This window comes from Sciurus vulgaris (assembly GCF_902686455.1).
Source record: "Sciurus vulgaris genome assembly, chromosome: 8".
NCBI lineage: Eukaryota > Metazoa > Chordata > Mammalia > Rodentia > Sciuridae > Sciurus > Sciurus vulgaris.
The window spans coordinates 107,190,181-107,210,717 of record NC_136468.1 but is presented as its reverse complement, the minus strand read 5'-3'; the positions used below and the strand labels follow the sequence as shown (position 1 = coordinate 107,210,717).

Genomic DNA, 20,537 nt, shown 5'->3' with positions numbered 1-20,537 from the left:
CCCTTTCTTTAGCAGTTCCTCCTTCCTCCCCAACATGGGGAGTTCTCCCCGTCCTAAAGAGAAGATGTGAAAGCCCAGGCCCTGGATGGCTATTGACTGGGTTTGGGATTCATTCTTCCCCTGTCACTGTGTGGGACTTTTACAGGGGCAAAGCTCCCCATGGAGACTGGCTAGGGTGGGCGGGGGTGTCTCTTATTTGCATTGAAATAAATATTTTTTTGGAGAACTCGAAGAAAAATACACACGTGTGTATTGTGTAGACTCTAAGTTAAGCTTCAAAGGGCAGGGCTCATCTCTTTATCCATATATGTCTGATGATTGGATTTGAAAACAAAATAGTCCCTGAACTCAAATCATTTATGAAGGACGTCCGTACTGATGTGTCTTGTCATGTTATACTGTCATGGGCCTTCCAAGGAAGGGAAGCTGCGTCTCTGATGATTCATTCTAATAGGGCTGAGGTGGGACCAACACTGAGTAGAACCAGGAGGTTAAAAATGAGCCACGCATCCTAAATCACTGCAAAGGTGACCTCTATATGTGGGAGAGCTGACCTGGACAGGCCCCTCCTCTCTGCTTCCCTTAGGCCTCATCTCTGAAGTGAGAGGGACATTTAGTTACTCTTTAGGCCCTTCTCTGCTGGAATATTCTTTTTATTATTTTGCTTTACTTGGGTATTTAGCAAGATTCCACAAATAGCTCTGATTTTTCAGTGTGCTTTTGGGTGGAGTCTCATGACTGGTCGGGAGCTCAGTGCTTCTCATGCCTGAGGTCAGCCCCATAATGCAGAGGAGAGACTGCTCTCCCCACATTGCCTCCTGTCTCCTGAGCGAGCCTGCAGTCCAGAGCAAGACCAGGAAAGCTGTGCTATTTATCTGTATATATTTGTATATATTCTGTGTATTGGAATATTTTGTAACTACTAGAAGTTTTTTGAAAAGTAACATGGTAAATTGCCTGTTTTAGTGCTAGTTAATTAAAGTAAAACATAGAATTTATGTAGGGATTTAAAAGGATTCAGGTATGCCATTCTTATCTTGCTTATTTTGTGTTTTGTTCTATGACAACATACACATCTGTGCATTTCAATCTTTGACAATCTTTGATACTTCAAAGGCACTGTTTAAAATGCATTTGTGTGTTCTGCTTTTGTCTCTGGGATTGATGATTTGTCTAAAAGCTTTTCCTCCCTTTTGAAGGTATTAAACCTTTCAGAAAAGAGATATGACCTTACAAAGCTTAACCCAAAGGTATGAACTTTATTCTTTCTATTCTGAGTTTTGTAAAATGCTAAGTAATACTTGTTCTGCTGGTGCAAAAGTAATTTGTTGCAGGTCTTTATGGGATGTGACCTGATGAGGGGTATTGGATCCTCTATTCATATCTGTTGGTTATTTTTTAATTGAAATTGTTGGTCTTAGTTTGAAATAATTGTAGATTCTTAGGACAACAATAATAGAGGTCTCGTGTACCCTTTACCTGGTCTCTCCTAGTGTTGGCATCTTGCAAAATGAACACAGGTTGAGCATCCTTACTCTGAAAATCTGAAATCCAAAGAGCTTCAAAATCTGACTTTTTGAACTCTGGCATGATGCTGCAAGTGGAAATCTCAGGAAAATTGTTTTCACGTGCAAAATTATTAAAATAATTGTAATTGTTAAAATAATTGTATAAAATTATATTTGAGCTATATTTGCTTACGTGTATATGAAACACAATTGTATCTTATTTTATATATTCAGACATATGAAAACCTGTAAAAAGCCAAGTCTAAAACACAACTGGCTCTATGCATTTTGGATAAAGAATATTCACCTCTAGTAAAGAATGAATGCCAAGAAGGTGACATTGGTTTAGTGCACAGACCTTGATCACATTTCACTAGTTTTGCACACACTCTTGTATGTATGTTTGTGCATGTGTGTCCATATGCACATGTCCTTTCCTGCCACCTTCACAGGTATATAGGTGTGTGTGATTACCACAATCAGGATACAGAAGATTTTCATACCACAAAGATGTCTCTCTGCTATCTTTTCCCCTGGTTCTTTCCACCTCTTTAGAGTTACAACTATCTCCTCTGTTTATGATTACTTTTAATAACAAAAATTTAGAGAAAAAATGTAGGACTATGTAAGTATAAGTGCATTATATGTGCGTATGCACCCACATGTATAAACATGTACATTCTATATGTTGGAATATTTTGCAGTTACTAGAGTAAAAATGTACAAAAGAAGCATCCCCTAATCCCCAAACCCCAAATCTGAAGTTTCAAAATCTAAAACTTTTTGAGCATTGTGTCAGTGCCCAAAAGTTTCAGGTTTCAGAGCATTTCAGACTTTGGGTTTTGGGATTAGGGATACTCAACTGCTAAAGTCTATTCAAATATTCTAAAATTTGGAAAGCTCTGAATTTGGAAACATTTCTTGTTCCAAGCATTTTCAGAGGGATCCTTAACCTGTAGTAATATAGTACAATGCCTATTTAAATATAAGTCAACAAAAATATAATGTAGAATTTATGTATCATAGTGTCTTGAATATGCTAACTATACATAGTAGAAACCAATGAGTTCATTAAAATGTCATAGTAGTTAAGTCTGAACAGTTGGCCAGGGTATGTGACTTTTTGCCTGCTTTGGCAGTTTTCTCAAGTGTCCAACCCATTGCAAACTATTTCTACTACTTTTAGCCCAAGAGCCCTGCCTTTCTTCTTTCTTAAAAAAAGGAAATACAAGGAAAAGCAACACCACCATGTGGCCACCTTGAGTTTTAGGTCTGGAGTGTGTATCCTTTTCTTAGAGCTTCAGCTCTTGTGCAGAGTGACTGGATTAGTGATTTTCTTTTTGCAACCAAACTGGAATCAAGCGTTTTTCTTCATGGGCACATACCTGTCTTTGGGGGAGTTCGTTTGTGTCCCAAGCCTATAGGATAGGCCTTTGTTCCTGTGATGCTTTTGCATCCCCAACTCTGGTTGTTAACCTGAGGGAAGAATTTTAGCAGTGGCTTGGACAAAGGATTCCTCCTTAAATCTTGGAGGTCCTTAGTTTTTTCCTATAGAACCCTGCACCATTAGTGCCTCCAAAAGACCTTTCTAGAATTGTCAACCAGGTGCAGAAGAGCAGATCAGCCCCTGGCAGAAGCCTGTGGGCGGCATGACAATTCATTTTCTTCTTTGCAGTGAGGGAAACTGGCCATGATGTTCAATGCTTTTCAAAAAAGGACTATGCAGCATTGTTATTTATTCTTGAATTATATTAATAAGTGAAAGTAATCATTAGAGATGACCTCAAAAGTCTTCAGGAGATGGAAACCAACGCAACTCTTTCTCTTTGCAGATCATGGATGTGGGCTGGCCAGAGCTGCATGCACCACCCCTTGATAAGATATGCACCATATGCAAGGCACAGGAGTCCTGGCTGAACAGCGACCCTCAGCATGTGGTTGTCATCCACTGCAGGGTAAGGATCCCCACCTCCCACACACTCTGGGGGGCTAACTGGATTCAGTGATTGGAGGAACCCTTTGGAGATCAGTGCTAATCGCAAGAAGTCACTGAGCCATGTTTCCACACTACTTCCAGCTGGTGGGACAGGCTCTGCATGACTTTGCCATTAGGTTCTTACTTGTCCTTTAAAATAAAGGAGGAGAGGGAAAAACCCCGAAAAACAAAGAATTACTGAATCTGGAGGAGGAGGGGAAGGATGAGGAGGAAGAGGAGGAAGGGAACCCCCCCCCCCAAAAAAAAAAAAAAAAAAAAAAAAGAATTACCTGCAGAGTTTGGCTTTGGATTTCATAGGATTGGGTCTCTGGTGTTGTTGGGCTTAAAAAATAGTACCCTTAGCCCTCCATTCCATTCCAGTTGATGACTTCAGTTTTTTAATGAATTCAAAATAAGTTTTATAGTCAAAACACATGGGTCCTCAGGGATGAAATTACCACAAGACATCTCCAGAATGTTTCCTTTCCATAAGCAATTCTGAGCTCTCTGTTAGTAGACTTCATCAGGAACACACTGATGATTTTTCACAGCGATGTACGTATTGCTTGCACTACTCTGTTGTCATGTAAACCATTTTTTAATCACTCCAAAAACAGGCCATGAGAGATAAGCCTTCTTTTAATTTGAAATTGCTGATGTCCATGTTAACCAAAGTTCATCATCATCATAGCTGCCGGGGTGGAATTGCTGACATTGGCTGGAATCCGCCAGCTTTGCAGAATCTGTGTCCTTCCACACATGCCAGGAATGGCTAACATAGCTGGGCCTGTCTCAGCCTGGGCAGGAGCAGAGTGAAGGGTCAATCTGCCACTTCCCCCTCTCCTGTTTGATGTAAAGTGTGGAGCTCTGTGGGTGTGTTCACTCTCCCCTCTCTCAGCCACCTTCTGATTGTGGATTGAGCAGATAGGCTGGGCTTCTTTGAGGAGATTTCATTCACATCACATCCTCAGATCTGGAGTTTTTGGTGAAGAATACCCACAGCAAATTTGTGCAGTAAGAAATTCTGTGACTATTGTTAAGATCAGGCCAAAATTGTTCAAATCCAAAAGACTGTTGCCTGCACTAAAAGCTGTAGTTGGGGGAATGTAGCTCCGTGATAGAGCACTTTCCTGGCATGCATGAGCCCCTGGATTTGATTCCCAGCATGGCCAAATGACAAGGCAAAACACAAAACCAAAGCCATGAGCTGATTCTGACTACCACTTGGTTTCCTACCACCTGTGAGCTAAGAGGTGTTTTTAGGTGACAATTGCATGAAGTTCAGGTTTCATATGTGGAGTCTGGACACCCTCATTCTTTATGCACATCACAGCTGCTTCCACCTACACAGTGTTGGTGGATTTGGGGATCTCACCAAGACTACATAGTCCATGAAGCCTAAAATATTTGTTACCTGGCTCTTTCAAGTCAAGGTTTCATATCAGGATAATCCTGGCCTGGCAAAATGAGTTTGGAAATGTTCCCTGCTCTTCAGTTTTTTGGGGAGAATTTTAGGGTTGGGATTATTTCTTTAAATGTTTAGTAGAATTCTTCCATGAAGCCGTTTGGCCCTGAGTTTTTCTTTGATGGGAGGCTTTTTATTTTTGTTTCAATCTCCTTGCTTATTATTGATCTATTCATATTTTATATTTGTTCATGAGTCAGTGTTGGAGGTTGTATGCTTCTAGGCTTTTCTTCTAATTTATCCATTTAAATTGTTAAGCATAGAATTGTTCATAGTAGTCTCTTGTGATCCTTAATATTTCCATGCTGTTTCCTTCATTTTTTTTATTTGAGTCTTTATTAATCTAAATAATGTTTTGCTAATTCTGTTTGTCTTTTCAAATAACCAACTCTGCTGCTATTTTCTATTGCTTTTTGAGCCTCCTCTTTTGTTCTACTTAGATCTTTGTTAGTTCCTTCCTTCTATCAACTTTGGGCTAAGTCCTTGTTTTTCTGATTCCTTGATGTGTAATATAATGTTAGGCTGTTTATTTGAGAACTTACTTCTTTTTTGAGGTAGTTGATTGCTATAAGCGTTTGCTGTGTCCCATAAATTTTAAGTATGTGTGCCATCATTTTTGTTTGTCTCAGAATATTTTAACTTTTTTTTTTTTTTTTTTTTTTTACTCAATAGTTGTTCAGGAACATGTCATTTAACTTCTGCATATTTGTGAATTTTCCAAGATTCCTCCTGTTACCGATTTAAAGTTTCATTCCATGGTGGTATGGAATGATTTCAGTCTTCTTAAATCTGTTAAGACTTGTTTTGTGGACTAACATGAGGTCTGTCTTGGAGAACATTTTGCAGTCTTTTGAGAAGACTGTGCAGTCTGCCATTGGATGGGTTGTTCCGAATGTCTCAGAGGTTGATCTGGTTTTGGCTGTCCATCTGGATGATCTATCCATTGTTGAAAGTGAGGTATTGAAGTCCCCTTAGTTTTTATGTTGCTGTCTCTCTTCCCGGAGCTCTCTTAGCATATGCTTCATGTGTCCATAACTACTGCCACAAAAATGACTGATGGAAGATATCAGCAATGATTGTCACAACTTGTGTGCCTGCTTTTGGCTAAGGTGTTATTTCTTGTAGATGAATTTCTGTCCTCAACTATAATTTTATGTAAGAAACAAACATGTTTATAGCTTCATAGTTAAGAACTCAACATGGTAGGATTCAGTAACAAAGGATTTGTCAAGTTCATGCTCTGAGTGTCTATCAGGAATGCCCTTAACTTTCACAGGACAGAAAGAAGAATAATCCTGGTGACATTCACATGATTGTTGCTTGATTGTAAGTTTGACTTGAAATTTTTATTCCTTTTCAAGAATAGAGTTAGGGAGCTACATACCAATGACTCTGCAAACTTCTTAAAAGATCCAGGTAGAACATATTTTAGGTTTTGTAGGCTTTCTGGTCTTTTTGCAATTCCTTAAGCCTGTTGCTGCAGTGTAGGTGGAAGCATCTTTAAAAGAAATGGGCATGCCGTGTCCCCCTCAGACTCAATGGGTAGACACTGACATTCTAACTTCATATAATTTTCACATGACTCAGAATTTCATTCTTTTTTGACTTTTTCTTCAGTGGTCTAAAAATGTAAGAAGGATTCTTATCTCCCAGGTTGTAGAAAAAGGGGTGGTGGGCAGAGCTGGCCAGCTGTGAGGCTCACTGTTGTTAGTAGGTTATGGAAGTGTGTTTTAGAATGTGCTGTCTGTGGGTGGGTGCATCCTGTCTCATGGCTTCCCTTTCTGTTGCTCTGGGTGATATTGACCTTTGCACTGGGCTTCGCCTATCTGTGGTTATGGTTTGAGGTGTTCCTTTCCCATTATAGCACCTTCCTGGCACAGTGGTCCTTCTGTGTGTAAGGAGGAAGCCAAGTAGGGATGCCCGGGAGCTTGGGTGGTATCAGGCACCAGGGTGGTGATGCTCCCAGCTCACTAGAATCTGCAGTCCTGACATATGTGCAGACCTGGTTGCTATCAGCCCGTGAACAGGCATTTACTCCTATTTCACCTGGGTAATTAAGTCATGCTAATTGCTGCAGTTCCTGGCACAATTTTGTCCAGCCTAATTGGGAGGTGGTGAAATGTCTGTCTGTTGCTGGCTGAGTCTGCCCTGCAGGGCTTCTGCAGACACCCTGATTGACACCTGCTCTTGCTTTGGGGCCCCTGCCTGCAGGTTCCCTGCTGCAGAGGCTGTGCTTGAGTGGGACTCTCCCCTAACAGGGAGGCAGAGGGAACAAAGCTGGCCTAACCACTAAAGCAAGTTCTCTGTCATTCTGTTCATGGTGAGAATTCTGTCAAATTATATTTCTGAAAGCCATGGATTTCCAGAGAACATTTGTTCATCTTTTTTTTTTTCCTGCAGGGCGGGAAAGGGCGCATTGGAGTGGTCATATCATCCTACATGCACTTCACCAATGTCTCGGCCAGGTAGGATGGAGACGACAGCTCGTCACCATGGGGTGTTGGACATTGAGACCGTGTGGGATGGAAGGTGGTCTTCCTGGGAGTTATCCTGGATATATTTCCTGTCCCCAGACCATAGTGATCTGTTCATAAAACCCAGCTTCCAGAGAGTTTTTCACACTATTAAATGATAAAGATATTTTCCTATTTGGGGCTGTATATAATGGATGCTGAGGATTTTCATGGAGGCATGAAAACTAAATGAACTCAGTCATTTACTAATAAAAACAAAAACTGATAAAAACAAAAGGCAAATATTGCTATTAAAAGCAAGAGCTGAGTTCTCTTGCTAGATTAGTTCATACCTTGTAAATAATGATGGAGACAGCCGTGATTGTTTGCATACACTGGGCCTCTGAGAAGTACACTGAATGTTTTCCTATTCTTCCTGAATTTTCCCAACTAACCCATGAGGCAGTTATTACTATTCCTGTTGCACAGATGAAGAAACAGAGGCTCAAGGACATTGGGCAGCTTCCCAACCTCTTGAGTGGGAAGCCAGTTTTGGCCAGTTCTCAGGAGGTGGGATAGTAACTATGGGTACTACCAAGGCCCCTTCTGCTGGGAGTAACAGATACTATATAGCCACAAGGATCTCAGCTTTGGTCTGGCCCTCTGGCATTGGTCAGCCATGGTATATGTACCCTGATAGACTTTCCAAGTTATGGATATCCATGTATACTAAAATTCAGTTTGGACAGTATCATTCTTGGGTTGGGGTGTGGTTCACTGAGCATGTGCATGTGCAAGCCCCTGGGTTTGATCCCTACTAGTGCCAAAAAGAAAAAAAAGAAAAAAAGAAAATGAAAGGCAGAAAGAAAGAAAAAGAAAATATCATTGCTTGTGGGTTTTGTGTTTGTACCTACCCTGCTTCTCAATGGTCACCTTGTGAAGCCTGAGCTACTCTAGGCTGAGGAATACAAGCCTACTCATAGAAGCCAATGAACCTTTTCCTTGCTAGTGCAAAGGAGTGAAATTTGACTTTCAGAATGTTTTCTCTGGAAACAAATTGGGGAGCTGGTGCCTGCCAGGGAGGAAACCCAAACCCCGAGTGAAAATCAGAGCCCCTCTGGGTGAGAATGAGCATTTGTGTGTGTGCCAGACACATTGAGATTCCTGGTCACATGGACCCCTTAGTTAAGCCAAAGGTATTTGGTCAGAGACCAAATTTAGCTTGGCTGGTTCCAGACAGAGACCACCCTGAGCACTTCTGCCCCACAAAGCAGTTCTGTCTGAACCGAAGTTCTGCATGCCGTGGGTGGTGCTGGCACTCGAGGCGAAGCATGGAAGGAAGCTTTACTCATTTAAAGCACATCCCTGGTTCTCTGCCTAAAAACCCTGCCTTCTTGATAGCATCGATGTGTCTAGCTGCACATGGCAGGCAGCTTGCACAAGTCTTTCTGAGCCTCAGCGTTCTCTCAGGGATAGGGAGTTATAGCTGAACCTCCTGAGTGTTGTGAGGATTCCATGTCACGGCTTGCAAGGTGCTGAGAACGGGACCAGCACTCAGGCGTGAGCTGTCATTCATGCTGCTGTTTTCAGTAGGGATCAAGTGCTTTCCAACTAACTGGTCTGACACCACAGCACTTTCTGTGACTGCTTTTCTACATTAACGCTGTTTCCTGAATACCTGCCCCGGTATTGTTTGAGCAGCAGTCCAGCTCTCTGTTCCACAGATAGAGTGTTTTCTGTATTTAAGTGTTCGCTGATTTTGCCTGTCCAGGTTGCATTCCATTTTTCTTTAGAATTTAAGTTGCTTCTGCTTACTCTGTCCTCAAGAGCTTACCATGAACACATGCTCATATTATACATCTTGGATGGTTCCTGTAATGCTCCCCTTTAGGTTATATTTTGGAACAAGAGTGCTCGGAGGAACAAACGTACTGGTTTAAGGCCTTTATCATAAACTGCAAATAGCAGGAAACAGAAACTTCCAAGACACGAAGAACACTCTTATCAGCACTATAAAAATATGAGTTCAAAAGAAAGCCAGAAGTGATATTATTAAAACTAATAATATAATTAATATTGAAAAAAAAATACTGGCCAAGCTTGGCACTATAATCCCAGTGACTTGGGAGGCTGAGGCAGGAGGATTGTGAGTTCAAACCCAGCCTTAGCAATTTATCGAGGCCGTACGCAACTCAGCAAGGCCTTGAGCAACTCAGCAAGACCCTGTCTCTAACAAAATATAAAAAAGGGCTGGGGATGTGGCTCATTGGCTAAACACCCCTGGGTTCAATGCCCAGTACCACCCCCCCCCCCCCAAAAAAAAAAGCAAAATACAAAAACAAAAAAATCACTGGCCAAAATGTTTTCTCAACATTTAATTAAACAAAACTACACTTAATAGTCAGTAAATGTATATGTAACTCCACATTTCAACTTAAATGATGTATCTACTCTATGTAAAATATTCAGTGCTTAATTGGACCCTTCTGTTTTGGGACAACCCCAACAACCAAGTTCCTTGTTCAGACAAATACAAGCAGCAAGCCCTTCGTTATACAGCATTCAATGAAAGTCAATCACATTAACTTTGACTTTGAATATTTTTCCTTTGTACTTCTGCCTAGCTCACTGCATTTTTTTTTCTGGGTTTTTAAGTTGTCTACAATTTCTGAATATATTATTTTCTTTTCTGGAGGGACACATATACTTTTTTCTCAGGAGAAGGCCACACTTTTGTCAGATTTTCAAGGAGGCCTTTGGCTCAGCTGTTAAGTCTCAATCAATCATGTCCCATGATTTATGCTGAAGTCACTTCAGAAAACCCAGGAGTGCCCCTTTGTGGGGTTTCCAGAAGGTTCTGTGAATAGTACTTGTGGGCATTGTGGAGCTGGAGTTGAATGTCAGACATGTTGCTGGAAAGCAGGTTCCCTCCTGCAACAGTCACTTCAGAAATGTAATTATGCAACCCTGAGGCCTCAGACACCTTTCTGGCCCATCCTGGGCTGCCCCATCCCCAACCCTTCTCAAGCCTGTTCTGAGAAGCATCTCTGAACTGAGTGTCCCACACTTACCTCTTGAAACTTCACAGGGGTATGCTCTGACATGTTCTGAACTTGCACCTCACATCTTTGTGGTCCTGAGGCTGGGTCAGCCACCTACCTGCTGAGGAGTCTCAACCAGTTCTCCTGCTGAGTGTGTGGCACATCTCAGTGTCACACCCTTGGATAGGTGCCTGTATTTCAGATGGGAGTTCAGACCTTTCAGGTGTGGTTCCCACTTTAAGTTGAAAATATTCCTGCAGGGAAATTAAGTCTAAGAAGAGATGCTTGGCATGAGTGTGCACAGGTGAAGTAAAAGCACAGAGTCTCTGGTGGGAGCTGGTTGCCCTGAACAGGCACAGGACATGTGTCCCTGGCCACCCAGCCTCATGGTGACTGGTAGTTCCACCAAGTTGACTCCGTCTACCTTTCTGCTTCCCCAGTGCTGACCAGGCCCTTGACAGATTTGCAATGAAGAAGTTTTACGATGACAAAGTTTCAGCTTTAATGCAACCTTCCCAGAAACGGTACGTATCCATCCCTGGAGCCCAGAGGGAAAAGATGAATAGGATATCACCTTTAGACAAATGAAGGCAGGGGAGGTTTGTCTTCTAACCTGACCCCAAGCAGTGCCCCTGAGTTGTGCAGAAGAATATGAGGAAGGGGCTCATTCTGGCTAATATGAGGAAATGAGCCTCCCTCTGGGTCTGGTGAGAGCCTCCGTGCTACAGTTCACTCTGAGAGAGGTAGACCCTGCACCCCATCTCCTCACTTACAGCAGGGGGTCTTCCTGTCCTGCAGCCAGTGAGTTTTGATTTCCATGATCATGTTGGAACTTGTTTTTGCCTGCTAGATTGGCAGGGCCGGGGGTGGTCAGTGAACCCGTTCTGTAATGGGCTAGAGGATGATGCTTCATGCTTTGCAGGTTGCATGGTCTCTATTACTCTTGTTCTAAGATAAAAAGCAATCACAGACAGAAGGGAAGTGAGTGAACATAGTTGAATCCTAGTGGAATTTTACTGACAGGAACAAGGCTGGAGGTTGAACGACCATGTGTCAACTCCTGTGCACCAGCTCCCTGAAGTCAGGAAGAATTTCTCTTTGATATTAACCACCATTCCCTCTGTCTTGCTCCGCACGACCCCTGAAAGTGCTGGGGAGTGGCCATGGTGGAGTGGGACTTTTTTCTTTCACTGCCTGCCCTGCTGGCTGAGGTCAGGAGGAACTTGAGCAGGGCAGGGTGCGAGGCAGTGAGAAGCACCATCTCCTTGCCTCTTCCAGATGCGCTTCCCAGCTGATGGCAACCCGTTGAGCCCAGTGATAGCTGCATTGCAGTTTTACTTTAAGGCAAACAGTAGACAATTTGTCCAGGAATTAGCAAGGCAGTTGAAAAATGGTTTTCTGTCTTGGAGATGGGATAGTTGTATCCCGGCCTTTTGTACACGAGTCGTGATCCTCCACATCTGTTTTCTCTGATGAAGCCAAGGGCTGTGTCAGGAGACATGCAGAGCGATTTCAAGGACTGCCAGAGGCACCTTCTGCTTTCGCTGTGGGTGTCTCGAAAGGTCTGGGTCTGACTCTGCTCAGACTGGGACCTGTTGGAGGAATGTGGGCTACATGTGGGACTGTGGGTAGGAGCCTGGCAGTGTCTGAACAGCAGACCCCCCAAGGAATGCAAGCTGTGATACAGAACCCAGTTTATTAGTAGTATTATAGTTAAATATCCCTTGTTCTATTTTAAACCATGAAGTGTTATTTCTCCACTGAGCAGTTCCCAAAATGGGAATATATATGACCTCCTGCACAGAAGATGGGGCATCAATAAAATGTGAGCCATATGAATTGTCTAGCACACACCAGGGAATCTGTTTTTTGTTCTTGTTACTTACTGAACCAGCAATTTTTAATAACATTAAAAGAATGTGGGGAAGGGGAATACTTCTCCCTTTAACATGCCCACAGCTTTGATCCAACTGCCTGTTGTACATTTGTAGTGACAAAATGTCAACTTTGCATCCAAACCTAATGCCTTGAACCCCAAGATCAGGGGAATGCCCCTATTCCTTCATCCCTTTCTGCTACCTTGTTCAGTGCCTGCATTAGAAGATGCTCACCAAATAATTATTGAGTTTATGTACAACTGAATGCATGTGTAAGAGAAATCTGGAGGGATGTTGGAGACCAGCAGAATGTGCAATGACAGCCTTTATGGGAGCAGGGAGACTTCATTGTCCTGTAGACAACAGGTGGACAGGGGATTCTCTGCAGGCTATTTTAGGACTGAGGTCAAGAAATCATTTCAAATTCAAGCTCATAATAATCATGCCTGAGAGTGAGTGATAAACTTAGGATTTGTGACTGACAAACTTCAAACACTCAACAGCAACTTCTATAGCAGCCACTGGCAGAGAGATAAGGAACCTCCTCAGAAACCGTCAAATTATTAGTATAGTTGTCCCTTGGTATCCACAGGGGATGGTTCCAGAACTCTCATGAATTCTGAAATCTGCAGATGCTCAAGACCCTTAAACAGATAGGTCTTGTATTTACATGGAACCTACCTACATCCTCTTGTCTACTTGAAATCACATCTATATGACTTACAAACCTATACAATGTAAATGCTATGTAAATAGTAGTTGACATTGTATATTTTAGGGAATAATGAAAAAAATCTGTTCATGTTCAGTACAGATGCAGTTTTTTTTTCCCACTAATATTTTTGATCTGAGTTTGGTGGAACTCATGGATGTAGAACTTATGGGCATAGAGGGCTGACTGTAATTACTTTTCGGATTGGTGAAGATACGAGCTGAGTGACCCTTCATAGACAGAGCTGAGAAGGTGGTGGCTGTTGAGAGTCAATTTCAGGCAGGGCAGGCTCTCTGCTGTATGGGGGAGGGAGCCCTGGGGCCAGGTGCAGGTGGTTTTCTTTCCCTTCCCCTGTGGCCAGCAGTGGGTATGTGGTCTTGGGCTGGGTCCTTCTTTGGGAGCTTGTGGAGAAACAGAATTCTGCCTCTGCACCTTGATCCTCCGTATTTGAAGGAAGTGACTTTTTGTGCTCTTTTGTACATAGACAGCAACCTCAGCCAGGCTGTGTCAGTAGAAATAGAGGCTGTGCCCATAGTGTTGGACAGGAGCTGGTGGCTTCTGAGCAGGGAGCAACCTCAGCTTCCTGAAGGACAGTTGTTTGTCCCTTGTGTAAAGGGATGACATCAGTGGCCTCAGCTAAAGTCAGCTCCTTATGCTCTTGCTAACAGGAGCCTTTGAGTGTTGTAGAATGCTCCATATTTACATGAAAATGTAAAGCAGGCACTGATTTTATTCTGAGGTCTGGGTGCATATTTGACCCATGCAGGTCCAGCATGTAACAGACCATCTTATCTGAGTGGTTACTGCAGGGTTGCCCAAACTAATGGCCAGGAGCCAGTGGACTCTGTACATTGGGCAGGGGCCCTCACAGGTAGGCCTGGGAAGGAGCTTTCTCTAGCGTTCAGGGCTGCCGAGTGCTAGAGGGAGGGGAGAACTGTTCTAGACAGGGTGACTCAGGATATAAAATTTCGGTGATTAAAAATAGATGAACTGAGAGAGTAGGGAACAAATGACCAATGCACTCCTGTTCTTGACTCATAGACCAACAGCCATTGAAAGATCTCACCTTAACTCACAGTTTGTCAGTTGCCAAATGTGCCTCATTTGTATACCCTCAAATAGTACAAGATGCATCATTAGAGCTGCTGTCAGGAAACTCAGGGCAGGTGCATCTCTGAGCTATCAGGTACGTAGGGAACCAGGGCATGCCAGGCAGGGTTCAGGAAGGGAGGCCCAAGGTTGCAGGAGCATGAAAGCTGGAGGAGAGTTCAATGCACATTCTGGTCACTACTACTTTGTGATGTCTCATGAGCACCCTGGTGATCAGACACACCTAGTGTAGAAACTTCCCTCTGATTGCACAAGGCTGATGCCTGGAATTCAGATAGGAAGTCACATCTTCCAGGCCCATGATAGTCACAGGTGGCCTGCACCTTGGACCTGGGCCACTAAGAGGGGACTTAAGAGGAGACTCTTGAGGAAGAACAACTAAGGGACTTTTGAGGTCAAAGACCCTCTTACTGTTGGTGTGGGAAGGTGCTGTGTAGAATGGAGAGTGAACCTTAACTGTTCCTCAGGCCTCCTGAGTGGGAGCAGAAAGTCATGGGCGGAACGAGTTGCCAGGCCTGAATTCTGTGGCCCCAGATCAGATGCTGGCTTGACCTGGCGTGGGGCTTGGGGAATGGGTGAAGAGGCTTCCCAGGTGTGGGTGCTCGTGCATGGGAGATGCTTGTGCCTCTGTGTCCCTGCTGTTTATTGAGAGGTCACGTGGGCAGTTCCTAGCACTGTGAATGGAGCCCCTGCCAGGGCTGTGAACCTCTGGGGCTTGAGTGGATAACCACTTTTGGTTGTTCAGGAGGACAGGGCCTCCTGATTGTCTCAGAAGACAGTTCCCTCTTCCCTTCTGGCCTTGCTGAGACTTCTGCGGTGCTGAGGGTGCTGGTGCGGAGTCTCAGCTGCTGTCCTTTGCAGGTACGTGCAGTTTCTCAGCGGGCTCCTGTCAGGGTCAGTGAAGATGAATGCCTCACCCCTGTTCCTGCATTTCGTCATCCTGCATGGCACCCCTAATTTTGATACTGGAGGAGGTGAGTCACTTCCATGGCATGAAGCCTGTGATTTGCTAACCTCTTATGTTACAGCCTCCCTCCCTGATTCTGCGACATTCGAAATCTGTCCCTCAGCTTCCTAGTTTTAGAAGCAGCTCTGTCATATGGACAGAGCTCCAACTTTGTGGGACTGTTTGAAACAATTGATCAGAAGTGGGATAGGCAGCCAATATTCCTGTTCCCAAGTAGAAGGAATCTGGAATGCCATGTCATCCTAGGCCAGCAGTCCTGTGGGTCAGCTATGCACTTGGTCTTGAGGCTCACACAGCTGTGAAAGAAGCCAACCATGAGAGAGACTCCCCAGCTGCTTCAGAATTCCATCTTCCCCCTCTTCCTTAAAGTGATCCTAATGGAGAGCACCTAACATGGGACTGGTGTTAGGACCTTGTTCCCTTGTCCCTATTCCCATCCTGGTAGTATGTGGCTGGTGTCAGGACCCTATCTGCTACTCCCTTGTTCAATCCAGATAGATGTCTACTCATCAGTTTCATCTTTTTGCAGTCTTGAGAATTGAACCTAGGACCTTATGCATGCTAGGCAAGTGTTCTATCACTGAGTTACATGCCCAGCTCTTTTTTATTTTCTTTTGAGATTGGGTCTCACCAAGTTTTTCTGACTAGTCTCAAACTTATACTCCTCGTACCTCAGCCTCCTGAATAGTTGAGATTACAGGTGTGTGCCACTGTGCCTGACTTAGTTTCTTCCATTTTATTTTATTATTTATATATTTTTAAAATTTTGTAGTTGTAGATAAACATCATGTCTTTACTTTATTTGCTTATTTTTATGTGGTGCTAAGGATTGAACCCAGTGCCTCACACATGCTAGGCAAGGACTCTACCACTGAGCTATAGCCCCAGCCCCTCTTCCATTTTTAAAGTATATCTCTGTCTTCCAGTCCCCCTGGTTATCAGTACCAGAGGGACCCTGCTGAGGAGGAAGTGAATTTTGAGCCCTCCTGGTCTCGCTATTTTGTGCCCTAGTAACCCTTTGGATAAAGGTCAAGCTGTCTTTCTACAGGCTCACAGGATCGGTTCTGGCCTCCCAGTGAGGCCTACTGTTTCCTGCAGCAGCTGGATACTTCTCATGCTCACTGAGCGTGGGCGACTGTGGGGTCTGTTTCCTCAGTCTCTCTGACAACCTGTGCAGTCTCTGGTCTCCCTGTGTTTGCCTCTTTTTGTTGCCTAGACTCTGATCCCATCTTTACCTGGGTGTGTCTTTCTTTCAGTGTGCCGGCCCTTTCTGAAGCTCTACCAAGCCATGCAGCCTGTGTATACATCGGGGATCTAGTAAGTGCTGGAGCTTGTCCTGTGGCATCTTGGATGTCCCAGGGGATTGTGGTACAATCTGGCTGCCTCTCCTATGGGAAGAGGGTATGGGCAGTGGGGCAAAGAATTCCAGGGAGCCCAAGGAGCATGCAGAAGGGAAAGCCCTGGGGCAGCCCATGCTCTGACATGCACAGGTATCCTGTCCCTGCCACTCAAGCTGGCTCCTTCAAGGTGGTGAACACTGGAGCCTTCAGTGGAGAGAGGGCCATTGCTGTTTGGAAGTGGACATATTGGAAAGAATCTCAGGACAAGATTCCTTCATGATTTTTCTTTCTCTCCCTTTGTGTTTTAGACAAAGGATAGCCACACACATCCTCAGAATTTCTATAACTTTCTGAGCTTTTGTTTATTTGTGTGGATGGCATTATATGAGCATAAATGGAAAATTAGTAAAGGAAATAAGTATTCTACTGCTCAGACAGAGCCATTGTCCCATTTCTGGGTTCACAGTGGACCCTACACATGTTGATGACACTTTGAAAATTGTACCTGCAGCTTGTTGAAACTGTATCCAACTGTACCTCTGCCCCTCCCTCCAAGGCTGCATGGTCTTCTCCATAATTGGACCCCTGGGGTAGGGTCTCAGTCCCTTCAGGTAAGTCACTGACCCTGATGTTGTTGTAAGGTCTCTCCAAGGCCTAGGAACTTTCTTAAACCTTTTGGACTCATTTTTATAGAGCGGATTCTCAGGAATTAGATTCTGAGTTAATGAGAACATTTTGTGTACATGTTCTTTTCTCAACATGTGTTCTGTCTACAAAATCAGGCAGTTGCATAATGATGTACCTTCTTGTTTATCCCAAAGCAATGTTGGCCCAGAAAACCCCAGCAGGATCTGCATTGTCATAGAGCCAGCCCAGCTGCTGAAGGGGGACATCATGGTGAGTGCCCACTGTCCCAGTATAATGACCCAAAAGGAAGAAAATATTTTACCTTAAAATAGTAACAGCCCCTATTTTTGAAACCCTCCCTCCAAAAAACCTGTAGGAAGATAGAAAAGCAGCCTTTACCTTAATGCATTTGCTTAGTTTTATGAGTAAAGTATTTTAACTAAAGAGAGGGAACAAACTTTGTCCTTTAGTGTCCTTGATTGTAGAGCTATTTTATGTATGTAAACTTGAAAATTAAGTCCTAAGATGGTGACTGAACTTCTGAACACCCCCATTTCCTGACCATAATTTGTAATCTTAATATGATCGTAGGCCTCCTAGGGTGTAGCTATAGAAATAAAATATGTGTTTAGCATTATGAGCCAGAATACTGGTGTTATTATAGCTTGGTTGAGGATCAAAACACTGATTTCTCCAGATAATTTTGTTTCTTAGGTGTGTTCGTTTTGGGAGAAGATTAATCGTTATTATTATTATTATTATTATTATTATTATTATTATTAGGTATCAGGGATATGACCTTTGAGTCATATCCCCAGACCTTTTTATTTTTTGTTTTGAGACAGAGACTTGCTAAGTTGCTTAGGGCCTCACTAAGTTACTTAGAGCCTTACTAAGTTGTTGAGCCTGGCCTTAAACTTGCCATCTTTGTGCCTTAGTCCCCGAGACTATGGAATTAAGATGTGTGCCATTATACCCAGCACTCTTTTATCTATCTTGAATACGAAAGAATTTATACACGTGAAATAATTTTAGTAAAGATTTCATCTGGAATAAGGAAAACCTTTAAGGCATATGTATAGCTGCCAAGGTGCATAGAATAACTTAGATATGATCTTTACATGGCCTTGGCAGACCTGCTTGGATAAAGGTTAGTTGACTCAGGAGTTCACTTTGCAGTATACATAAAAGGCTCAACCAAAGTCTTTGGGGATCCTCATTAATTTCCTCCAAAAGGTAAAACTCTTCATTAATAGATGGAGAGAAATATCCACCTTGTCCATTCCAGATTTTCATAAAAATATAGGTATAATAGCCCAGTGGTAGAGTATGTGCTTATATTGCTCAAAACCCTAGGCTTGAACCTCAGCTCTGGGAAAAAAAAAATATCCATAAGGATCATAAGGATAGAGACCCTGGAGATATATTCATACCTTTTGTATGCCCTCTGAGTCCTGTGCCTCAGTCTGTGCTGCTTCAGAGGGTAGAATTCTTCAGGTGGAGAAGGCACCTGAGGGGGCATGAGGGTCAGTAAGTAAGTAGAGTGGCCATGTGGCTGAGCTCTAACTTTGCTCAGCATTGTGCTGAGCACTGCACAAAATCACCTTCATTCCCATGACAACCTCATGCAAGAACTGCACTTATGTTTGACAGGTGGGAAAGCTGAGGGTGGAGATGGTTACTCTGTTTCCACAAGCTCATTTTTCAGCCCTTCTATTCTGCTGCCCCAAGGAGAAAGGCCTGTAGTTGCAGTATAGTGCAGGCTCCCTGCTTCCCTGGGGTTAGGAGAGAGGGACAGGGCAAGGAGGGGAGAGAGATGCTCCCCACCAAGTGCTGCTCCATGTCTCCTGCCCAAGTGTGCAGTGCTGGCCCTGGCTGTAGAACCCCTGCAATTGTTGAACAAAGGGGCTGAGCTGTTTATTTATTTGCTCACTTATTTCAAAATTTGGGATTGGACCTAGGAGAATTCTACCACTGAACTACAAGTACGGCCATTTCTATTTTGAAACAGTGCCTAAGTTACTCCAACTAGACTTGAACTTCTGATTCTCCCGCCTCAGCCTCCAAAGTAGCTGGGATTATAGGTCTGCGAGCCTTTATTGAGTACTGCTTTGTGTCAGCACTAACCAGGCTTTACACAGCTGTGGCTCTAACCTGTCTCTAGCTCTGGAACAGGGTCAAGTGTTCCAGCTTCAAAGAAGAGGACAGGAGAGGCTGGTGGGTAGGATTGGCATCTGCCTGTCACCATGTTTTGCCTGCCCTTCGGTTGTAGGGGGGTTACTTTGGAGTTGGCTTTTTCGGGGGGCAGCTCCCTGTCTTCAGGGATTAGTTGTTAAAGCCATGCCCCTTTAGGATGAGCCATGGGAGATGACCAAAAACTACCATGTGGAGAGTGACTCTCAGTTTAGAATGTGTGGCTCCCTGCCCCTCACCACTTCCCAGAACAAGGGCAAGTGTTCCCCTCAAATTCCCAAGCTGGTGAATGCAAGCTTCTGAGACCAGTGTGCAGTCTAATTGAGATGTAACTGCCCCTCCCCTTCCCCTGATCCTTCCCTTCTTCTCCGTCCTCCCTCTGCTCTCTCTCCTCTTCCTTTTTCTATTCTCATTCTCTTGCCCTTCTTCACTTCCGTTCTTTCTCCCTTTGTGATTTTTTTACCCAATAGTCTTTTTTGGAACACTTTGTCCTCTTTCGAGTCTATGGGCTTGACCCTACTCACAGGAAGGAAGGGAGGGGCAGAGTGATTTCCTTGTCCTGGAGGAGCCTGGTGGAGACATGGGTTGAGTGTTTGGTTCGTTTTTACTTGAAGACTACCTGCCCCTAACCCAGAGGGGCCACTATAGGGTGAGACAGAGTAGGTTGGGTAAGAACACAGGTGGTTGTGACCTGTGACTTAGACATCAAGGTGCTGGACTGGAAGGGTGTTACCAACAGAGGGCACAACATCCTGGCCTCACGGTGTCCAGAGGAGTCTTTTGCCTTTGCTAGAACATCTGTCTTTTTGAGGAAATTCAACATCTTGGAAAGGAATTCTTGCATATTTCTCTTTTGGGAAATGAGGAGCACACTTAGGTTTGTGAAGATGAAATGAGTGAACTCACTTAATCTCCCAGGACAGTGGGTGAAGGCCGTACCAAGATGAGGCTGAAACATTGTGCACACCATTGTCATGACCGGACAGACCATGGCTTGACCTTATGAGCGGCCGCTGCCTTTTCCCTTTACTCCTCCACCATGAACCTCCTCCCACTGAGCTGCATTCCAGCCCTGTCCTGTCCTGTAGTGGGCACTGCAACCCAAGCACGAGGTCTCAGTAAATATCACATGTGCCTGGCTGTGGCCACTGGAATGTGGCTTTGAGCAGGCAGTGCAGCAAGGAGGCTGTCTAGGTGGGTGGAGGCTGTGGGTGGAGGTAGCAGTTGGCACTTGATCAGTGAGTTGGATCCAGGAACAAACTGGGTGGG

At 44.0% G+C, this 20,537-nt stretch overlaps 1 protein-coding gene across 5 annotated transcripts in view; it reads left to right on the top strand.

The window, feature by feature from the left end:
* The window catches only part of TNS3 (tensin 3), a 268,106-nt gene that overhangs the window by 129,490 nt on the left and 118,079 nt on the right, over positions 1–20,537 (top strand). For all 5 annotated transcript variants that reach the window (XM_079149903.1, XM_079149899.1, XM_079149900.1 and 2 more), the window contains 7 exons: positions 1,200–1,250; positions 3,341–3,463; positions 7,349–7,413; positions 10,883–10,966; positions 15,003–15,115; positions 16,365–16,425; positions 17,270–17,345. In XM_079149903.1, coding sequence (XP_079006029.1) covers positions 1,200–1,250; positions 3,341–3,463; positions 7,349–7,413; positions 10,883–10,966; positions 15,003–15,115; positions 16,365–16,425; positions 17,270–17,345 — 573 coding nt within the window. The remainder of the gene's footprint in view (positions 1–1,199; positions 1,251–3,340; positions 3,464–7,348; positions 7,414–10,882; positions 10,967–15,002; positions 15,116–16,364; positions 16,426–17,269; positions 17,346–20,537) is intronic.